The sequence below is a fragment of the Mustela erminea genome, chromosome 5 (genome assembly GCF_009829155.1).
Source record: "Mustela erminea isolate mMusErm1 chromosome 5, mMusErm1.Pri, whole genome shotgun sequence".
Classification (NCBI taxonomy): Eukaryota; Metazoa; Chordata; class Mammalia; order Carnivora; family Mustelidae; genus Mustela; species Mustela erminea.
In genome coordinates, this window is record NC_045618.1 from 1,682,462 (window position 1) to 1,698,104 (window position 15,643).

Sequence of the window (15,643 nt, forward strand, 5' to 3'; positions counted from 1 at the left end):
CTGTTGTCCACCCCCCCCCCCCCATTTTTAGGCTCTGAACTGCTGTCGGGCTCGCTGCCCCTTGCAAGGAACACGGTTTCCATCATCTGAAACATAAAGTAGCCGTTTTCTATAAGGAGGCTCTTTCTGTCTCCAAAGGAGCAGCTTGGGGTGTGCCATGTGCCGGGCAAGGTCCAGGCTCCGTAAACTCACGTCCGCAGGCCGGCAGGCCCCGGCAGCTGCTCTGCACTCGCGTGGGGGACAGTAACGCTGCGGAGTCCAGAGTCACCGGAGTTTCTGGGTCGATCGGAATGTGTCCTGCAGTGTTTTTACCTGCACACAAAGAAATCTTAAACCAGAATTTATTTCCTGCATGCAGGCAGCCTTTGGTACAGAGCTTGAGGTCTTGATTTGAGGCATTAAAGAGTATTCATAAAATAAAGTAAATAAAAACTGAACCCGTCTAGGGGTCCATCGGGTGTCTCCTCTGCGGCGTGGGGCTCGGGGCGGGCTCTGGTCCTGCCCCACGGGTGCCACGCCCATCCTTGGTGACACTGTTGCCTTCCTGTCCCTCAGGCAGCTCCAGCAGCAGCAAGCGGAGTTGGAAGTGCACCAGCGGGACGGGCTGTCGTCCTACGACTTATCGCAGGTGAGCTCCTGGGAACTGTCTGCAGCCCAAGGGACCGGGACTGTGCTCGACCCTTAGCTTGATTCCCCCACCGCCACCCCCTGCAGGCGCAACTATTCTGTCCAGCCATTCTGTGCAGGGGCCTCACTCCCCCGGGGGTCTCCTGTAACCCTTCTGCAGAACTGGGCCATGAAGGAGGCAGGACCCGTGAAGCCCGGGTGGCAGGTTTTGGCCAGTACGGAGATGGCGGGGCCCATGGTACCTTTCCGGACGCCGTCTCACAAACTAGGAAGCCAGTGGAGGCAGCTCCAGACCCTGTCAGCCCTCCCCTGCCCAACCGTCTGTCCTGCTTTGGTCCAGTCCCCGTCTGCTCCCACGCCTGGTCCTGCCTTGAGCCCCCTCTCCCTGCGCTGCCCCCCTCCCTTCTCCCTTCTCCCTTGTCCCCTCCTCTTCCCTCTGCCTTTCCTGCTACGTCGGAGAGCGGGCCTCCTCGGGAAACCACACGCGTCCTGGGCTTTAGCCTACGCGGATTATTATGTAACTTTCTAGAAGTGATCGGTGTGACCCCGTCATCCTTTCCGTGACCTCCAGGTCACACCCCCACCCCGACTGTCCTCGGCCTCTGTCAACAGAAAAGCCCCCACACCCCCCACCTGTAAAACCGTCCGGCCCGAAGTGTCAGTGAGGCAGGAAGGAGGGGACCCCTCGGAGGTGACGTTCTGTGTCTCACACGTGGGACACGGTCGTATTTTCATGCGCAAACAGGTTCCCGTCCCCAACCTGCCGGCTGGCGTTCATGAAGCCGGGAAGTCCGTGGAAAAGGCGGATGCCATCTTCTCCCAGGAAAGGGACCCCCGGTTCGCTGAGATGTTTGCGGGGATCAGTGCATGTAAGTTTCCTGATGGCGCAGGGGCCTGGCGGGGGTGGGGGGCGGGGCGCTGCGGCCGGGCCGTGGGGAGATGCCCCCCGGGTGGGTTTTCCGTGTGCGAGAGCCCCAGCACAGGAGCCCGGTGGACCCTTGACCCCCGCTCGCCCCTTCCCTGGGGCCCCGGACCGCACGCCTCCTGCATGCGAGGGTTGGAAACGAATGGCACGTGGACGCCCAGTGGTCGCTCAGTCGCGGTCATCAAGTGGCCTCCGCCTCCGTCAGCGCCGTCGCCGGAGAACGTGGCGCGTACTGGATCGAGCTGTCCTGTGACGCCCGTGCGTGCCGTTGCCCCTTCTGGTCAGATTACCATTAAGGTCAGCAAAATACACAATCTGGAAAGGTCTGTGTCGTTCCAAAATCCAGCAGAAGGATCCCGTTTTGTGGGAGTCAAGGAATTTCTGCGAGTTGCAGTGCAGTGGGCATCCGCTGAGGAGAGAAGCCGAGGGAAAACCGGGCTCAGCCCCCTGGCGTCCGCACGTGTGCTGCCGACGGGGCCGTCATTCCCGCTGTGACCAGCCGCTGTGCAGCCGAGGAAGGGGCAGCGCCGTCTCCCACGAGGGCCACGCGTGCTGACCCATGGGGCGCAGTGACCTGTGGGCCCCGACACGCTGCCCACCTTCATCAGGGCTCTTGATGTTGGCGGACAAGAAAGCCAACAGTAGCACGTCTCAAAGTCTTCTCTTCCCCCCAGAGAAGCCTGAGGCGTCGGACCAGACCCTGCAGCGTTTCTAGGAAATCCACGTGACGTTGTGGTGTGACGCAGACAAGACACATTCCCATGTAGGTGACCGAAGGGGGAGAGTTGGCAGACAAGGAGAACGGGAGAGCCCCCACGTGTCCAGCCGCCAGGCTGCGCCCGCACCCGGGAAGCCGCAGGTCGACACCCCCGGACACGCACAATCGACCCAGAGCTCCCGAGCGCACGGCTTGCCAGGGACTGGGCTTGTCTGTGGGGTGAATCAGAACACAGGACGCGGGGGTGGAAGGGGCAGGCTGAGAAAGCAGGAGTCCGAGGGGATGCCAGGAACCCCGACGACCAGGATACAAATCGCCAGAAGATACAGAAGATGCGGAAAAGCCAGAACCCAGTGGATTCGGCAAAGTCCCGGGCACATCTGGGGTCAGGGTCATAAACAGAATTTCTCGTTGGCCTGTATGTTTTTTTCCTCTGATATTTCTAGAGCCACAAAGCTCCCAGTGTGTTCAAAAATAGCCACTCTTGAAAGGAGGCAAGAGAAAAGAAGGCAGGAAGTCTCGCTTCCAAGAAAAGATGAGGACGTTTTTAGCAAATTGCAAAACACTTGGGGGAAAAGTGTAATCATAAGAAAGTCTGAATGTCATGATGGTAGAATCCACGGGTGTCCAAGGACCCAACGGCAGCTCCCGGGTCACGTGCTGCCCAATGGGCCGTGTCCAACCTCATGTGGTGAACTGCGGCGTGGAGGGGTGGGGGCCTGGTGCCCGTGGACCCCGGAAGGCACCGTCATCCGAGCGCCGTGGACGACAGGGCTGCTCTACACCGTGACCTGACGGGGAGGTGCGTGTATCATGAGCCCTGGAACGTGGGAAAGAGTAACTGGAAATACACGAAAATCCGATAAAGCCAAGTTGCGGCAAGAGATCTCAAGGTGCGTTTCTTCATCTCCGACACATCAAGCCGATCAAAGTCACAACATGAAGAAAACTATAGAAGATCGAATAATAAAATCAAGACTTTCCATACACACAATTTTGTGGCCTACAAATGTTTCGGAGCAGTTAGGGAAAAATGTGCTTCTCGTTGACCCAAACCACTCAGAATACGTGAGAAGAATCGCTTACCTTAAGTGAAAAGTCACGAGAAGTCCCTCTGGCGCCGCTCCCCGGGACCGCGAGCTGCGTCTTCATCTGCAAGACCCAAGCCTGCAGACCGCTGGGAAATGCAGGCCGAGAGGCCGGGCCCTTCCGCCCTGTCGGTGTCTCCTCCGGGTGCGCTGTCGTCCCAGCAAAGGGAACGGACCAGGGAAACTGCTCAGGGCTTCAGCGTGACAAAACGTCACAGGGGAGGTTTGCACGCATGGGAGATTCAGCACATGACCGCCGGCGCCTTCCCCTCGGCTGCAAGCCCCCGAGCCTGAGCGTCCATCGCTGCTCGTGTGCACCCCAGGGGGATCCCCCACAAGCCAGAGACAGGGACAGGGGAGGGTCTGCGTAGGCCCCACATCCTTGCCACATAACTAACGTTGAGGTCCTTTGTTCCCGTGTCTCGTGGGTGGGCTGTCAGGGGTCGTGGGAGCAACGGGCGCAGGAGTTTGGACGTCGTAGGGCAGCGAGAGGCTCTAGAACAAACATGTCCAATCCCCCTGCCCCATCGTAGGGCAGAGCTGGGCTCTGAGCTCCGGCACGGCTCCTCCGAGCCACGGTTCTGTGTTTCCTCCACGGCGTGGAAGGAGTCAGTAGTCGTGTCTGAGGAAGATCGTCCACTGGTCCTTTCTGTCTTCCCAAGTCTTGAGACGGGCCTGCTTTCCGGGGCGCATGGCCAGGCCTCAGTGCCAGAGGACAGCCCAGCGCCCTCCTGTGCACATGGAAGGCCCTGGAACACGGAGGGCGCGGAGGCGAGGGCGGGGCAGGCACACGTGGACGGGCAGCCGGGATGGGTCTGTCCTGCTTGGGGACGCCCAGCCCCGCACCTGCCCCCCGGCTGCCCGTGCCGTGGTCTGGAGGACGGGGAGCCCTTGAGTGTGACCCTTGCTGTGCTCTTCTAGCGGACAAGAAGATGATGAGCTCAGCGCCCGCGGCCGGGACACAGCAGATCTACTCCCAGGGCAGCCCGTTCCCCCCGGGGCACTCCGGGAAGGCCTTCAGGTACGCACCGGGGGTGGGGCTGGGGCCCATGGCAGCACCTCTGGTCTGGGGCCTGCAGGACAAGGCGGGGTTCCCCAGGGAGCGGCTGCCGTGCCGTCCTCACCAGCCTGCCCCGGCTCATCAGGTGCTCCCGACCCCGACCCCGACCCCAGCTGCCAGATCCTCCGTCTGGACGGAGGCAGTGGGGAGGGGCAGAGGCCGGAGGTGAGGAGGGGGCCATTGGGGACGGGAACAGCGGGGAAGTCCTGGCCGACTGTGAGCCGAGCCTGGGAGCAAAGGTCACGTGGCCCCTTGGGGACGCAGAGGGACCGCCTCCGGAACGCGCTGAGCGAGGCCTGGGAGGCTGCAGGCAGGGAGAGGCTCAGGGTCTGGGCGAAGCCGGAGGAGGCTGCGGAGGCCTTGAATGCCACGCTGGGGGGCCGGAGGGGAAGAGGGGCTTGGGGAAACGGAGTCTGGGCAAAGGTCTGGGGGGCGACGTGGCAAGGGTGGTGCTGGCGGTTCACAGGACACATGGTAGCGCTCCAGACGCTGAGCCGGGGTGAGGCTGTTGTCACGGAAACAGGAGTCGGAGGGCAGTGGCGGAGGAGAGGCCGGCTCGTGGCCAGCTCGCTGTGCGGGGAAGGGGCGGGACGGCGGCCCCTGCGCACAGTCCGGCACCGGGAAAGCCTCTCTCGCTGCTCGTCTGTGGAAGGGCAGGAGGGAAGGACGGACGGAAGGAGAGGGGAGGGGGAGGGACGTCGGGGAGCTGCTAGGCCCGGCCGTGAGCCGGATTTCCTGTCAATGTGAGGGGCCCGGGCTGGCGGGCGTGGGGAGGGCGCGGGGTGGGTGTGGCCGTCGGAGGTCCAGCGCCCCGAGCTCTGGCAGAGCGATGTCACCGCAGGCCCCTGAGCGCGTCCTCACGCTGAGCCCGGCTGTGGGCCTGGCAGCCGTGACCCACCTGTGTGCACTGAGGCAGGCGTCCCTGGGGGCTCTGGGGAGTGCCGGGCACGGGCTTGCTGGGCACAGGGTCCGGCCCTCGTCCGCCAGTGCCCCAGGAGGACGTGAGGGCTGAGCGGGTGGGGAGAGACCCCGACCCACAGAGAACAGGATCCGCAGAGGCTTTCCGAGGCCGCCGGCTCATCAGGAGGGAGGGTGGGGAAGGGCCCTTATGTTGAGGGAGGGGGTGGCGGCAGGGGAATGCTGTGCGCTTGGGGGTGGCTGGGACAAGGAGGCACAGACACACTTGGAGCGTCCCTATCTGACGAGGGACCGGAGAGCACGGAACAACTATGATCACACACGCAGTAAGCCTGTACCCACTCTTCTCTGCCGGCCCGTACGCTGCCTTTCTTTGAAACCACGGTCAGCCCGGTCCCCTAGCCTTGGCTCCCTCTGCCCTGAGCTGCTCCAGGACGAAGGGCATGAAGCCAAACGGAAGCTCCCACCTCCCCCCTTTATCGCGCGTGTGTCGTGGAATACTGTAGCATCGCCAGGGCTGGAAAACACTGCGGGCGGCGGGGTGTGCTGCTGGCCTGGGAGCCCAGACGGCAGGTCAGAGGCGGCACCTGCAGGGGGCCGGGCACAGAGGCACCTGGGACTCCCAGCCAGTGCCCCGTACTGACCAGAGGACGTGGGAAACGCAGGGCGGTGGGGGCCGGCTCCCCACAGCGTCCTCCAGGTGGGGTGTCCCCCGACAGGCTGTCCTGTTCAAGACCAGCCACTTGATAGCCCACGGCCCAGTCCCACAGTCCAGAGCCCGTAGGCGCCCCAGGGGGACGCATTAACCAGCACACAAGGCCCTGGGTCCGCACTGAGGCTGATTTTCACGCTGTGGAGCTTCTCCCTCGGAGACATGGGGTGGGCGGCTCGGAGGAGAGAGTGGGGCCCAGGGTCCGGGGGGAGCACGAGGCAGGCCACAGAGGTGACACAGAGAGGGTCCCAGGGGAGAGGAGGAACACCCAGGCGCTGGCCACGCGTGGGCTGCCTTGTCCCTGCGTGTTCTGTGCTAGAGAGAGAGATGGACAGAGGTGGCTGCTGCGAGCCAACAGGGGGTGCCCCCGGGGGGCCTGCGTAGGGGTGAGGCATCTCCTCGGGACGAACGCGGTCTCATCCCTTCCAGCTCTTCCGTGGTCCACGTGCCTGGCGTGAATGACATCCAGTCCTCCTCGTCAACCGGCCAGAACATGTCCCAGATCTCCCGGCAGCTGAACCAGAGTCAGGTGGCCTGGACGGGGAGCCGGCCACCCTTTCCCGGACAGGTAGGGGCTCCGGGGAGGGAGATGTTCCCAGGTCCAGGCGGGTCAGAGCACCCGGGAGGGGCCCAACAGCAGAGTCCCGTGCGCTTTCCGCGGCCAGAGTCCTGCCGTGGACGGGAAGCTGGGGGACGGGGCAGATCCACAGATGTTCTGTGAGGAGCGAGCCCCCTCACCACTCTGGACCCCCGTCTGCCCCTGCCGGAGTGCATGAGGACCCCCAGCCCCGGGACACACACCGCTCCCTGGTAGGCACTGTGACATGGGCATCGGGTGGCCCCGGGGACTTCTCTGTGTATTTGTAGTACCAGGCCCTCATCAGCAAAAGCCGAAGGACCCTCATCCTTGTAGGGCGGGGGGTGACTTCACCCAGACCCTCCCCAGTTTCTGGACCCACACATGCTGGGCTGACGCCAGGTTGGACCCAGGTGGGCAGGAGAGCCGTGGGGAGTTGCCGTCAGCCCATGCGGCCTGGGGACTGGGACAGAGGCCTGTTGGTGACGCTTCCCTTCTCTTTGCTGTGTCCTGATCATAGCAAATCCCTTCGCAGTCTGGCAAGACTCAGTCATCTCCCTTTGGGATCGGCACGAGCCACACCTACCCGGCGGACCCGTCCTCCTACAGCCCCCTCTCCAGCCCAGCTACCTCCTCGCCCAGTGGGAACGCCTACTCCAGTCTCGCCAACCGGACGCCAGGGTTCGGTAGGTGGGGAACCAGGGCAGGACTCCGCGGGAGAGCTGGCAGAAGCGCTTTCTCAACATCCTGAGTTCGGGGGGCTGAGCCCCGAGCTCCCGGAACCCGCGGACCAAGCCTGGGGGTTGCCAGGTGCCGTGGTGTTCCTCGGTCGCTGGGGGCTTGGGTCTCGGCTGAGTGAGGCGACTTTGTCATGTTCAAGGCTCTGGGACCGTGGTCCTGTGTGCCGAAGTGCTGTTTTACCCTTTATGGCCTTGGCGAGGACGTTCGCATGCCCGTGTCCAGAGCGCCCTCGTCTTGCTTCAGACACCCGGGTGGCCAACTCGGTGGGTCCGTCGTGTACATAAGAGACGCCGTAAGGTTCCCCTTCAGCTGATCGTCCCAGGAAGGATCCCGTCCCGTGTCAGAGCTCCTCTCTCAGCTTCACAGAACCTCAGGCCAGAGGGGTTCGGTGGCCGCTCCCCGTGGTGCCGCCCCCCGTGGTGCCGCTTCCATGTGGGTCTGACGGGCCCAGGCCCCACCTCGATCGGGAGGGGCTGCCAGGCGCCCTGAGCCTCCTGAGCGGGGGCCCATCCTCTCTCAGGGCGGCCACTGTGACCCACTGCGGCTCACGGGGCGTCTCTCTGCAAGACGGACGCCCTCAGGCGAGCGTGGGGCTGAGCCCGCACACCCCGGTTTCCACCTGGCAAGTCAGCCCAGGGGAGCCGCTGTGTCCGCCGTGGGCCGCTCCCTGTCCCACCCGGGGCACAGCACTTCCTGAACCCTCGCCAGCCGTGTTCTTGTTCCTTCACATGGAGCACGTTTTCCTGCTCGGCTTCAAGCCAAGCCTGAGTATTGTCCCCCAGCGGGAGCTCAGCCACATGGTCCCCGTTTCTGGAGGGAAGGGTCCCCGGCCTCTTGCTCATTCTAGCCTGCCGGACACCCAACTCAGAAACCTCCGGACTCTGGAAGCCGCTGGCCCCCAGGGAGCCCCTACCCCCTGGTCTTTGCCTCGGCTGCCGATGGGAGAGGGTCCCCATCCCGGCACAGCGGCCACGCCCCCATTGGCCTCTGGCTGCCCTGCACTCACAGGACCCGCCGACAGTTAGGACCACGGCTGGTGCTTACCAGACGCTCACGACCTGCTCGGCACAGGCACGTCTGAATTCCCATAACTCTCACGGCAGCCGGAAGAGGGAGATGCCTGATTTCTCCCATTTCACAGATAGATAAACTGAGGCGTGGTGAGGTCAGATAGAGGTCACAGTGCCCTTCTGTCCAGGCTCTGCTTGCCCCTGTCGTCTGATCCGTTGTTAGGGGCACATGGGACTTAGGTGGGGACTGGGTGTCCCGGCGGAGGTTTCTTGATTCATACCAATGAGGGGCTGGGCCCCTCTGCGTGAGTGCGCGGAGACCACGGACAGGGCTCCTGCAGTCTCACCATCAAGCCCTCCCTTGTTGACCTTGACCCAGCAGGGCAGGAGGAAGCGGTCTCTTGTGTTTGGAAACCAGGCCCTGGAGAAGAGGTCAGGGAGCAGGGGAGGAACTTGGGGTGGGGGCCAGTCTTGGTGGGCATGGGCTGCCTAAGGACAGCTGTGGGTCAGTGGCAGGAGACCCCAGCGGAGGAGGGGATGGTGGTGCAGCGGGGCCCAGAGGGTAGGACAGGCCGTGCAGCCAGTGGAAAACAAACAGCCTCGACTCCAAGGGGCTCCAGGGAAACGGGGTCTGCGGAGGCGGGCGTGGGGGCAGGCGCTGGTCAGGTCGGAGAGAAGAGAGTATGCCTGTGGTTCGTGAACGAGGGCGTGCTCCCGAGCCAGTGGGAGGTGCAGGAAGGACAGAGGTAAAGAAGGGGCGCGTGGGGAGAGGCAGAGGCGCCTGCTGATGGTGCCAGCCGCTCGCTGGGTGAACACAAGCCCGCGGACCCGCCAGCCGCGCTCCTGCGGGCAGGGGACTCCCAAGTGCCCCCTCCAAGGGCACGGCGAGATGGCGGTGCCGTGGGGCCTGCTGGTCGGGTCCGGAGGGTGCGCAGGCCCAGCCCCCAACCCCCCACGGTACCCAGCTCAGCGAGCTGTCCTGGGCCGGATTCCGGAGCCCCGACGGCCCTGTCTCACGGGCAGGCGTCTGGGAGAGCTGGGGAGCCGGCCATCACCAAGTGCGGGCCCGGGTGACTGACATCGGGGGAACGGGCCGTGCCCGGGCTTCTGCAGGGGCTCCTCGAGGGGGCCGGTGTATGGGGTTCCCTCCTTGAATGAGGCATCCAGCCCCCTCGTCCCGGCTCCTTCCGTGAGCCGTAGGCTCCTTTCACTCCCCTGACTTCCAGGAGTCAGACCAAAGCTCTCCCGTCATTTCGGGGCTGTGGACGGACCCCGAGCCGTGTGACTGACACATTTATGTTTCCAGTCCTGGTTCCAGTTTCGGCTTGCCACGGGTCTTACCTCATTTGACAGGGAGAGTCTGGAAGCAGGACTAGAACCCTTCACTGAGGGGCTGACAAGTACAGGTGCTGCTTCCTAACAGCTGGGTGGGGAGGGTGCGGCCGACGGGGCGCAGACAGGGCACAGATGCCACACCTGTTGTAGGGCTCGGAGCACTTCCTACAATGACCCTTAGCTAATGGGGTTGCCGGAACGCCCTGGCGAGGACAGGCAGGTGAACCTGTGTGGCAGCTTCCTGCTCCAAGCCTGGAGGTTCCACCTCCCCGAAGGTGTGTCTGTGCGGGGGACAGAGCCTCGCAGCAGTAAGTGGACTGGCCAGGGGCTGGGGGCCTCGGCTGGTCGCTCCCCAGTCGGAGCCTACAGGAGCCACCGCTGGGCCTCCCGCATGCCGCCAGTCCCCATGCTGCAGACAGAAAAACATCTGAACCAGGAGAGAAGCCCCTTCCTCGGTGTGCCTGTGGGTCTCTCCAGCACCTTCAGTGGACAAAGTCTAACCTCGCCCAGCGGGTGGGGGAGACGTGTTTCCGGCCTGCAGCTCCTACCCCACAAGGCAGCGGGAAGAGGGATGGGCGTGGAGCCGAGAGGCGGTAAACCCACAGCACGTGCCGAGCCCTGAGACCTGAGGTCCCTGAACGGCAGCATCTCCGTCTCCGCCACCCGCCTGCCGATGCGTCCGTGTGTCTTGGGGAAATGCAGGGCCAAGCACACGGCTGCGCAGGGAAAGTGGCCCAAGGGGCCAGGGCAGACCAGGCGCTCCTCCTCGGACTAGCCCAGGGTCTAAATGACGTGACCGCCTCACCCGCGCGCTTCCAGACACAGAGACTGGGCAGGCAGGGACAAGCCATCGCTTCCTGCCCTCCGCGTGTCCCAGTTTTGGAAGAGGCAGCTGACCCACCCCGCGCATGCCCGGCACGAGTCCGTGCAGATCCTCTCGGGTCACAGCAGATAACACGACGGTGTGAGTGCAAGAAATGCGGCTCAAGTAATGCGTCGGTCGTGTCACCGGCCCTCCCGGAGGGAGCCCTGTCCGTCTGCACGCCTGCTTCGGAGAGGGAGACGGAGAGAACGTGTCGTTGCACTAGAGTCTGAAGATGTTTGCAGCGGGAAGGGGGATGAGAGAGGAGGGACGCCGGCAGGTGCGGCGGGGGAGGGGTGGGCATCCCCGCGACCTGGAACGTGCGCAGACACCACACCCCGAACCTCCAGGTCCTGCCCTGACTCAGCCGTGTGCCTTCTCACCAGCAGTTTAGGGAATCAGAGACCGTCCCACCGCTCCCAGTTAGCAATGAAGAATGAGGTCTCGGGCAGAAAGCACGGGAAACGTGTCCTCGGGGGGACGTGCAGGAGCCCCACCCACAGGCATTTCTAGAACAAGCTGGCACTTGGATGCTCTTGGCTGACTCTGTCCACGAGGCCTCCCAGCGTCAGTGCTGTGGACGTTTTGAGCCACGTTAATTCTCTGTCTCAGGAGCTACCTTGTTCGTGTGGCTGTTCAGCTGCGTCCCCAGCCGCCCCCTACCCGCCCCCTTGCACTTATGATCGCGAGAGGTGTCTCTAGACGTGTCCCCTGCACATCAGGGTCACCCTGGGTAGACCCACTGTGCCCCGGCCGCAGAGGGTCTCTGAGCAGCAGTTCCTGCAGCTCTGGGATCCTCAGGAGAAGCTCGCCGGAAACCGTCAGCAAGTGACCTGACGGCCTCAGACGCCAAACGACTGTCTCGGGAGGAAGATGCCATCCCTCCCTGCTGCCACCTAGGAACCCACACACTTCTCCGGGTTCTGAAGTCTGGTCCGAAAGGCCACCCACTTGGCCCTGACGGTGGGAACGCCGCACGCGCTCTGCTTGGGCCGTGGGGCTGACGGGGTGCCCACCTTCAGCGGGGGCCGCAGCAGCCCGGACTGGGCTCAGGAAGCCGGCAGAACAAAGACGGAATGGCCGGAGCCCAGCTCACAGTTTGCAGCCGTACACACGCAGCTTCCAGAGCAACACGGCGTCTGAGGATGTCAGTGACCCCTGGGGTTTTCTCCAGAAAGTGGCTTGTGGCCGCATGGTGGGTGCAGGCCACATTTCTCACCTGCTCAGCGTCGGTCTGTGGTCGGGCAGTGTGGCTCCACGGGCCGGGTTCTGGGCTGAGAGCACCCGGCGCTGCGTGTCGCAGTCACTGCTGTTCTGTGAGTGCGGAGGTCACGCGTGCGGCTCAGAGCTACGCGAACTCCGTAACAGGGGCCGGAAGAATGGCCTCTCCAGGACCCTCCCGTCTGACGGCGTGAACGCAGCCCGCTGGTCACGGCCGGGGAGGCGGCTTCCCCGAGGAAGACCATCAGCTGTGACATCCGCTTCCCTGTCCCCCCACGCAGCGTACACCCCCTTGCCGCGCTCGGGGCCGTCCTGATGACCCGGACCCTCGTCTGCTGCCCCCGCAGAACTGGGCTTGGTTGCCCCCGTGGCCAAGGCTCTCTGCTTCGTGTCCGGGGCCTGGTGGGCGTCGGATATAAACTGTCAGTGTCCCAAGTGAACGCACGCGAGCCCTGTGTCAGAGAGACCTTGGTTCCAAGGGGGCTCCGGCAGTTCGGGTGGACGGGCAGATTTCCCGAGGCTTCAGTTCCTTGTCTGGGAGCGGTGGGAGATGCGGCCGTCTCCGCGTCAGAGGGAAGAGGAAGTGAGATCAGGTCGATGCCCAGCACACACCTGTTTCCAGAAGTACCACGTCCCTCCCTTCTCGGCTCTTTATGCCATTCCCGAAGCGATCCCGATAACTGTTTTTTCTACCGCAAACATTCAAGAAGAGCCTGTCCTTTCCTGGCAGTGTAAGAATGGATTCTGCAAGCGTGCGTGTGTGCTGAGTACAAGCGAGCCCATCGGTCTCCAGGCTTCGGCCCCACCGTCTGCCCGGTCTCCGGCAGTCCCTGAGACTGACTGACATGGGAACGTGTGTTCCCGTCTCCGGTTCTGCACCGCTGAGTGCCGGGAAGCGTCCATGGGAGCAGAAGTAAGGGTTGAGAGGACATAAGGCCACGCAAGCGGAGAGTGGGTTCAGGAAGCTCGCATCCAGTGGAGCTCTGGACGTGGGCAGAACCCTCCGGGCGCAAAGGGGGTCCGTGATTGGGGGCAGGTGGGCCACCTAGGAAGGGGTGGCAGGGGGCATGGTGGGTGCAAAGCAGAAGTGGGGCTGCACAGGCTCTCGGGGCCCTGGCGGGCTGGGCTGGTTTGGGGCAGTTTTAGGAAGATGAGGGGGAGCTGTGGATTCTGGAGACAGCTGCTGGCCCAGGACGGAGGGAAGCAGACGGGCCCAGAGATGCGGTGTTCAGGGCCATGGGCTGGACGTGAGCGTCCTTCGCTGGGCTTTCCCCACGGGGACAGTCTGGAGAGGGGAGATGCTGGCTTCAGGCACGGGGATGCCGGGCACTTCTCAGAGAGTTGGCCGTGGCCCCAGGACGGGAACCTAGAGAAGCAGACGGCGCACATCCAACAAGCGGAGATGCGGACCACACGCGGGCCACAGGGCTCCTGGCCATCCGCCGGCTCTGTCAGTTCCTCCCGCCACCCTGCGCTCCAGGACTCAGGCACCGTGTACCGTGCGGACATCCCTGCAGTGGCTTCCTTCTGACCAGTTCCTTCCTTGCCTCTCGGCCCTGGACGGCCGGGTTCCTGAATGCGCAGGCATGTGCAGGCCACTCCTCTACGTGCCTGGGAACCCCGGGTTCCTGCCACCCTCACTGTGGGACACCCGAGCTGTGGCTCGCCCTCAGCCCATCACACTGGACCCTTATCCCCGGAACCACCTGCAGGTCCCTGGGCGGGGCCACCTGAGCCCGGCACCCGCTTAGCTGCTGACTGTCCCCCTACCGGGCTCTTCTACTTTCGGGACAAGTTAGGTGTCCCCCTGAGAGATGGCACTTTTGCCGCTCTCCCGGGTCACAGTGGCTCCCGCCCGTGTGGTGCTGCCGTGCCCCTTCCCCCGCCGTGCTGTGAGCTCCCCCGGAGGCACCGTCCCGCTCTCCCGCCTGTGTGCACACCTGCACCAAGCCTGGGCTGGGGCCAGAGCCCAGGACCCCCGCGTATGAATCCGGGGGACTCAGGGGTGGCCATAGCTGGAAGGAAAAGTGGAGCGAATTAATTCCTGACGGGCAAGACCCCAGCGAGGAGTGACTGTTGTGGCCGGCGGGGGCTGCGCGGGGCCTCCTGAGCAGCGGTCATTCCCCCACCACCGCACCCTGCCAGGTCCGTTATGACAGCTCCCCTGGTCTGCCCTGCCGTCGCCTCCTGCGAGGGCGACTGGGCCCCTCCACGCTCCCCGGGCAGCAGGTGGGCCGGCCTGTGCCTCAGGCGGCCTCCTCACTGCGCCCCTGCCCCCGGCGCTGCTGCGTGGACTGTTCTCGACGTTTGGATACCCAGACCGGCCCACGGACACGCTGCTTTGTGAGAAGTCCCCTGGCCTCGGGATCTGTGAGCGTGAGGAGAAGATGCGTTTTTCTTAAACAGCAGAGTCCTGTGAGCACTGTCGATTTTAATCCCTGATCCGGAAGCAGGGAGTCCCGCCCCTGTCTGATTGTAGGGGGCATGACTTCCTCTTCCCAGCTGTTACATGCGGAGGTCGGGACGCACCCGTCGGGAGGTCTTAGGGAGAACATAGGTGTTTTGTTGTCACTTTCGTGTCTCGGGTCGTGTGTCAGATATGTGTGTGGAAGACAGAGAGAGACAGGGACAGAGGGGGAGGCTGGGGCTCTCCCTGAACACGTAGTGGCCTCAGCTCCGGGAGCCCAGCGTCCGTCCTCAGGGAGGAGGGTGGCCTGCAGGGAGCACCAGAGCTGTTGGGAAAAGCAGAGACGTTCCTGAGCTTTTATGGCGGAGCCTCCGGATAGCTCATCCTCTTAGGCTGAAACTTTAAAACAGTTTAGACAGGTTTGTGCCCCTGCTTCCTACTGGGTTCCCCCGTTGTGTGTTCCCTGTGAGGTGTAAGAGGCCAGGCCACCGTCCTTACACGTTACCGTGCTCATTCCTACTAGGAAGCGCTTCGTGTCTGAGCCCCAGTGCCTTTGGCCTCAAGCCATCTGGGACTAAGAAACTCTCGGAGGCAAGAGGAAAGGCCGTGGCTCTGGGCACCTGTGGAAGGACCTCGTGGAATGCCACGTGTGGCCTCAGCAAGTTACCCGAAACCTGTGAGGGTAGTGGAGCTCAGGGCACACTGAGGTGACCTCCTCCTCCGGCCGAGTCAGGCTCCTGCAGAGAGCAGCCTGGACAGGGGGTCTGCAGGGGCAGAGAGGCCTTCCCTCCCGGGGCCTGCTGGGGTACTGCGTGGAGGGCTTGTCTCTGCCCACGCTCAGGGCCCCCCCAGACACGCCCCCGCCCAAGCTCCGTGCGAGCCCACCCAGGGCACCAGGGCTCCAAGGCTTTGAGCCCCCCGCCCCCGGCAGGGGCGCCCTGGGAGAGCCCCGCCCACCGCGTCCCTGCACCCCTTGACAGGAGCTCCTGCTTCGGTCTCACCCCCCAGCCGTGTGGTGCAAAGGGGACCTGTAACCCGCCGGCTCCTGCGAGCATGCGGAGGACCGTGCACACGCTGTCCCGCCCGCCCGACGGAGCACGCCGTTCACAAGCGTGGGGCACGCTGGGCTGCCGTGGCTCTCGGTCTCGCGGGGCCGCGACACAGCTGTTAAAGGCGGTGTCTTGTACGTCGGGTCTTTCAGCTGAGAGTGGACAGAGTAGCGGGCAGTTCCAAGGGCGGCCGTCGGAAGTCTGGTCGCAGTGGCAAAGCCAGCACCACGGCCAGCAGAGCGGCGATCAGCACCCGCACCAGCAGCCCGGCCAGACCGAAGTGTTCCAGGTAAATCCAGCCAGCACAGCCTTCTCGTAGGTACCGGCGCCTTCTCTCTGCTTCCTTTCCCCTCGCTCTCTGCTACGGCCCCTACTGGTCCTTAGGGGTCCGGG

The 15,643-nt window shown here is 63.9% G+C and overlaps 1 protein-coding gene across 6 annotated transcripts in view; it reads left to right on the forward strand.

Annotated features, from left to right (window-relative positions):
• ARNT2 (aryl hydrocarbon receptor nuclear translocator 2) overlaps window positions 1-15,643 on the forward strand; it is a 142,634-nt gene that overhangs the window by 121,715 nt on the left and 5,276 nt on the right. For 3 of the 6 annotated variants that reach the window (XM_032341921.1, XM_032341924.1, XM_032341923.1), the window contains exons 13-18: window positions 556-628; window positions 1,373-1,496; window positions 4,280-4,379; window positions 6,478-6,616; window positions 7,146-7,311; window positions 15,403-15,539. In XM_032341921.1, the coding sequence (XP_032197812.1) occupies window positions 556-628; window positions 1,373-1,496; window positions 4,280-4,379; window positions 6,478-6,616; window positions 7,146-7,311; window positions 15,403-15,539 (739 nt within the window). Of the gene's footprint in view, window positions 1-555; window positions 629-1,372; window positions 1,497-4,279; window positions 4,380-6,477; window positions 6,617-7,145; window positions 7,312-15,402; window positions 15,570-15,643 lie in introns of all 6 variants that reach the window. The other 3 variants (XM_032341922.1, XM_032341925.1, XM_032341926.1) reach the window with 3 other exon arrangements.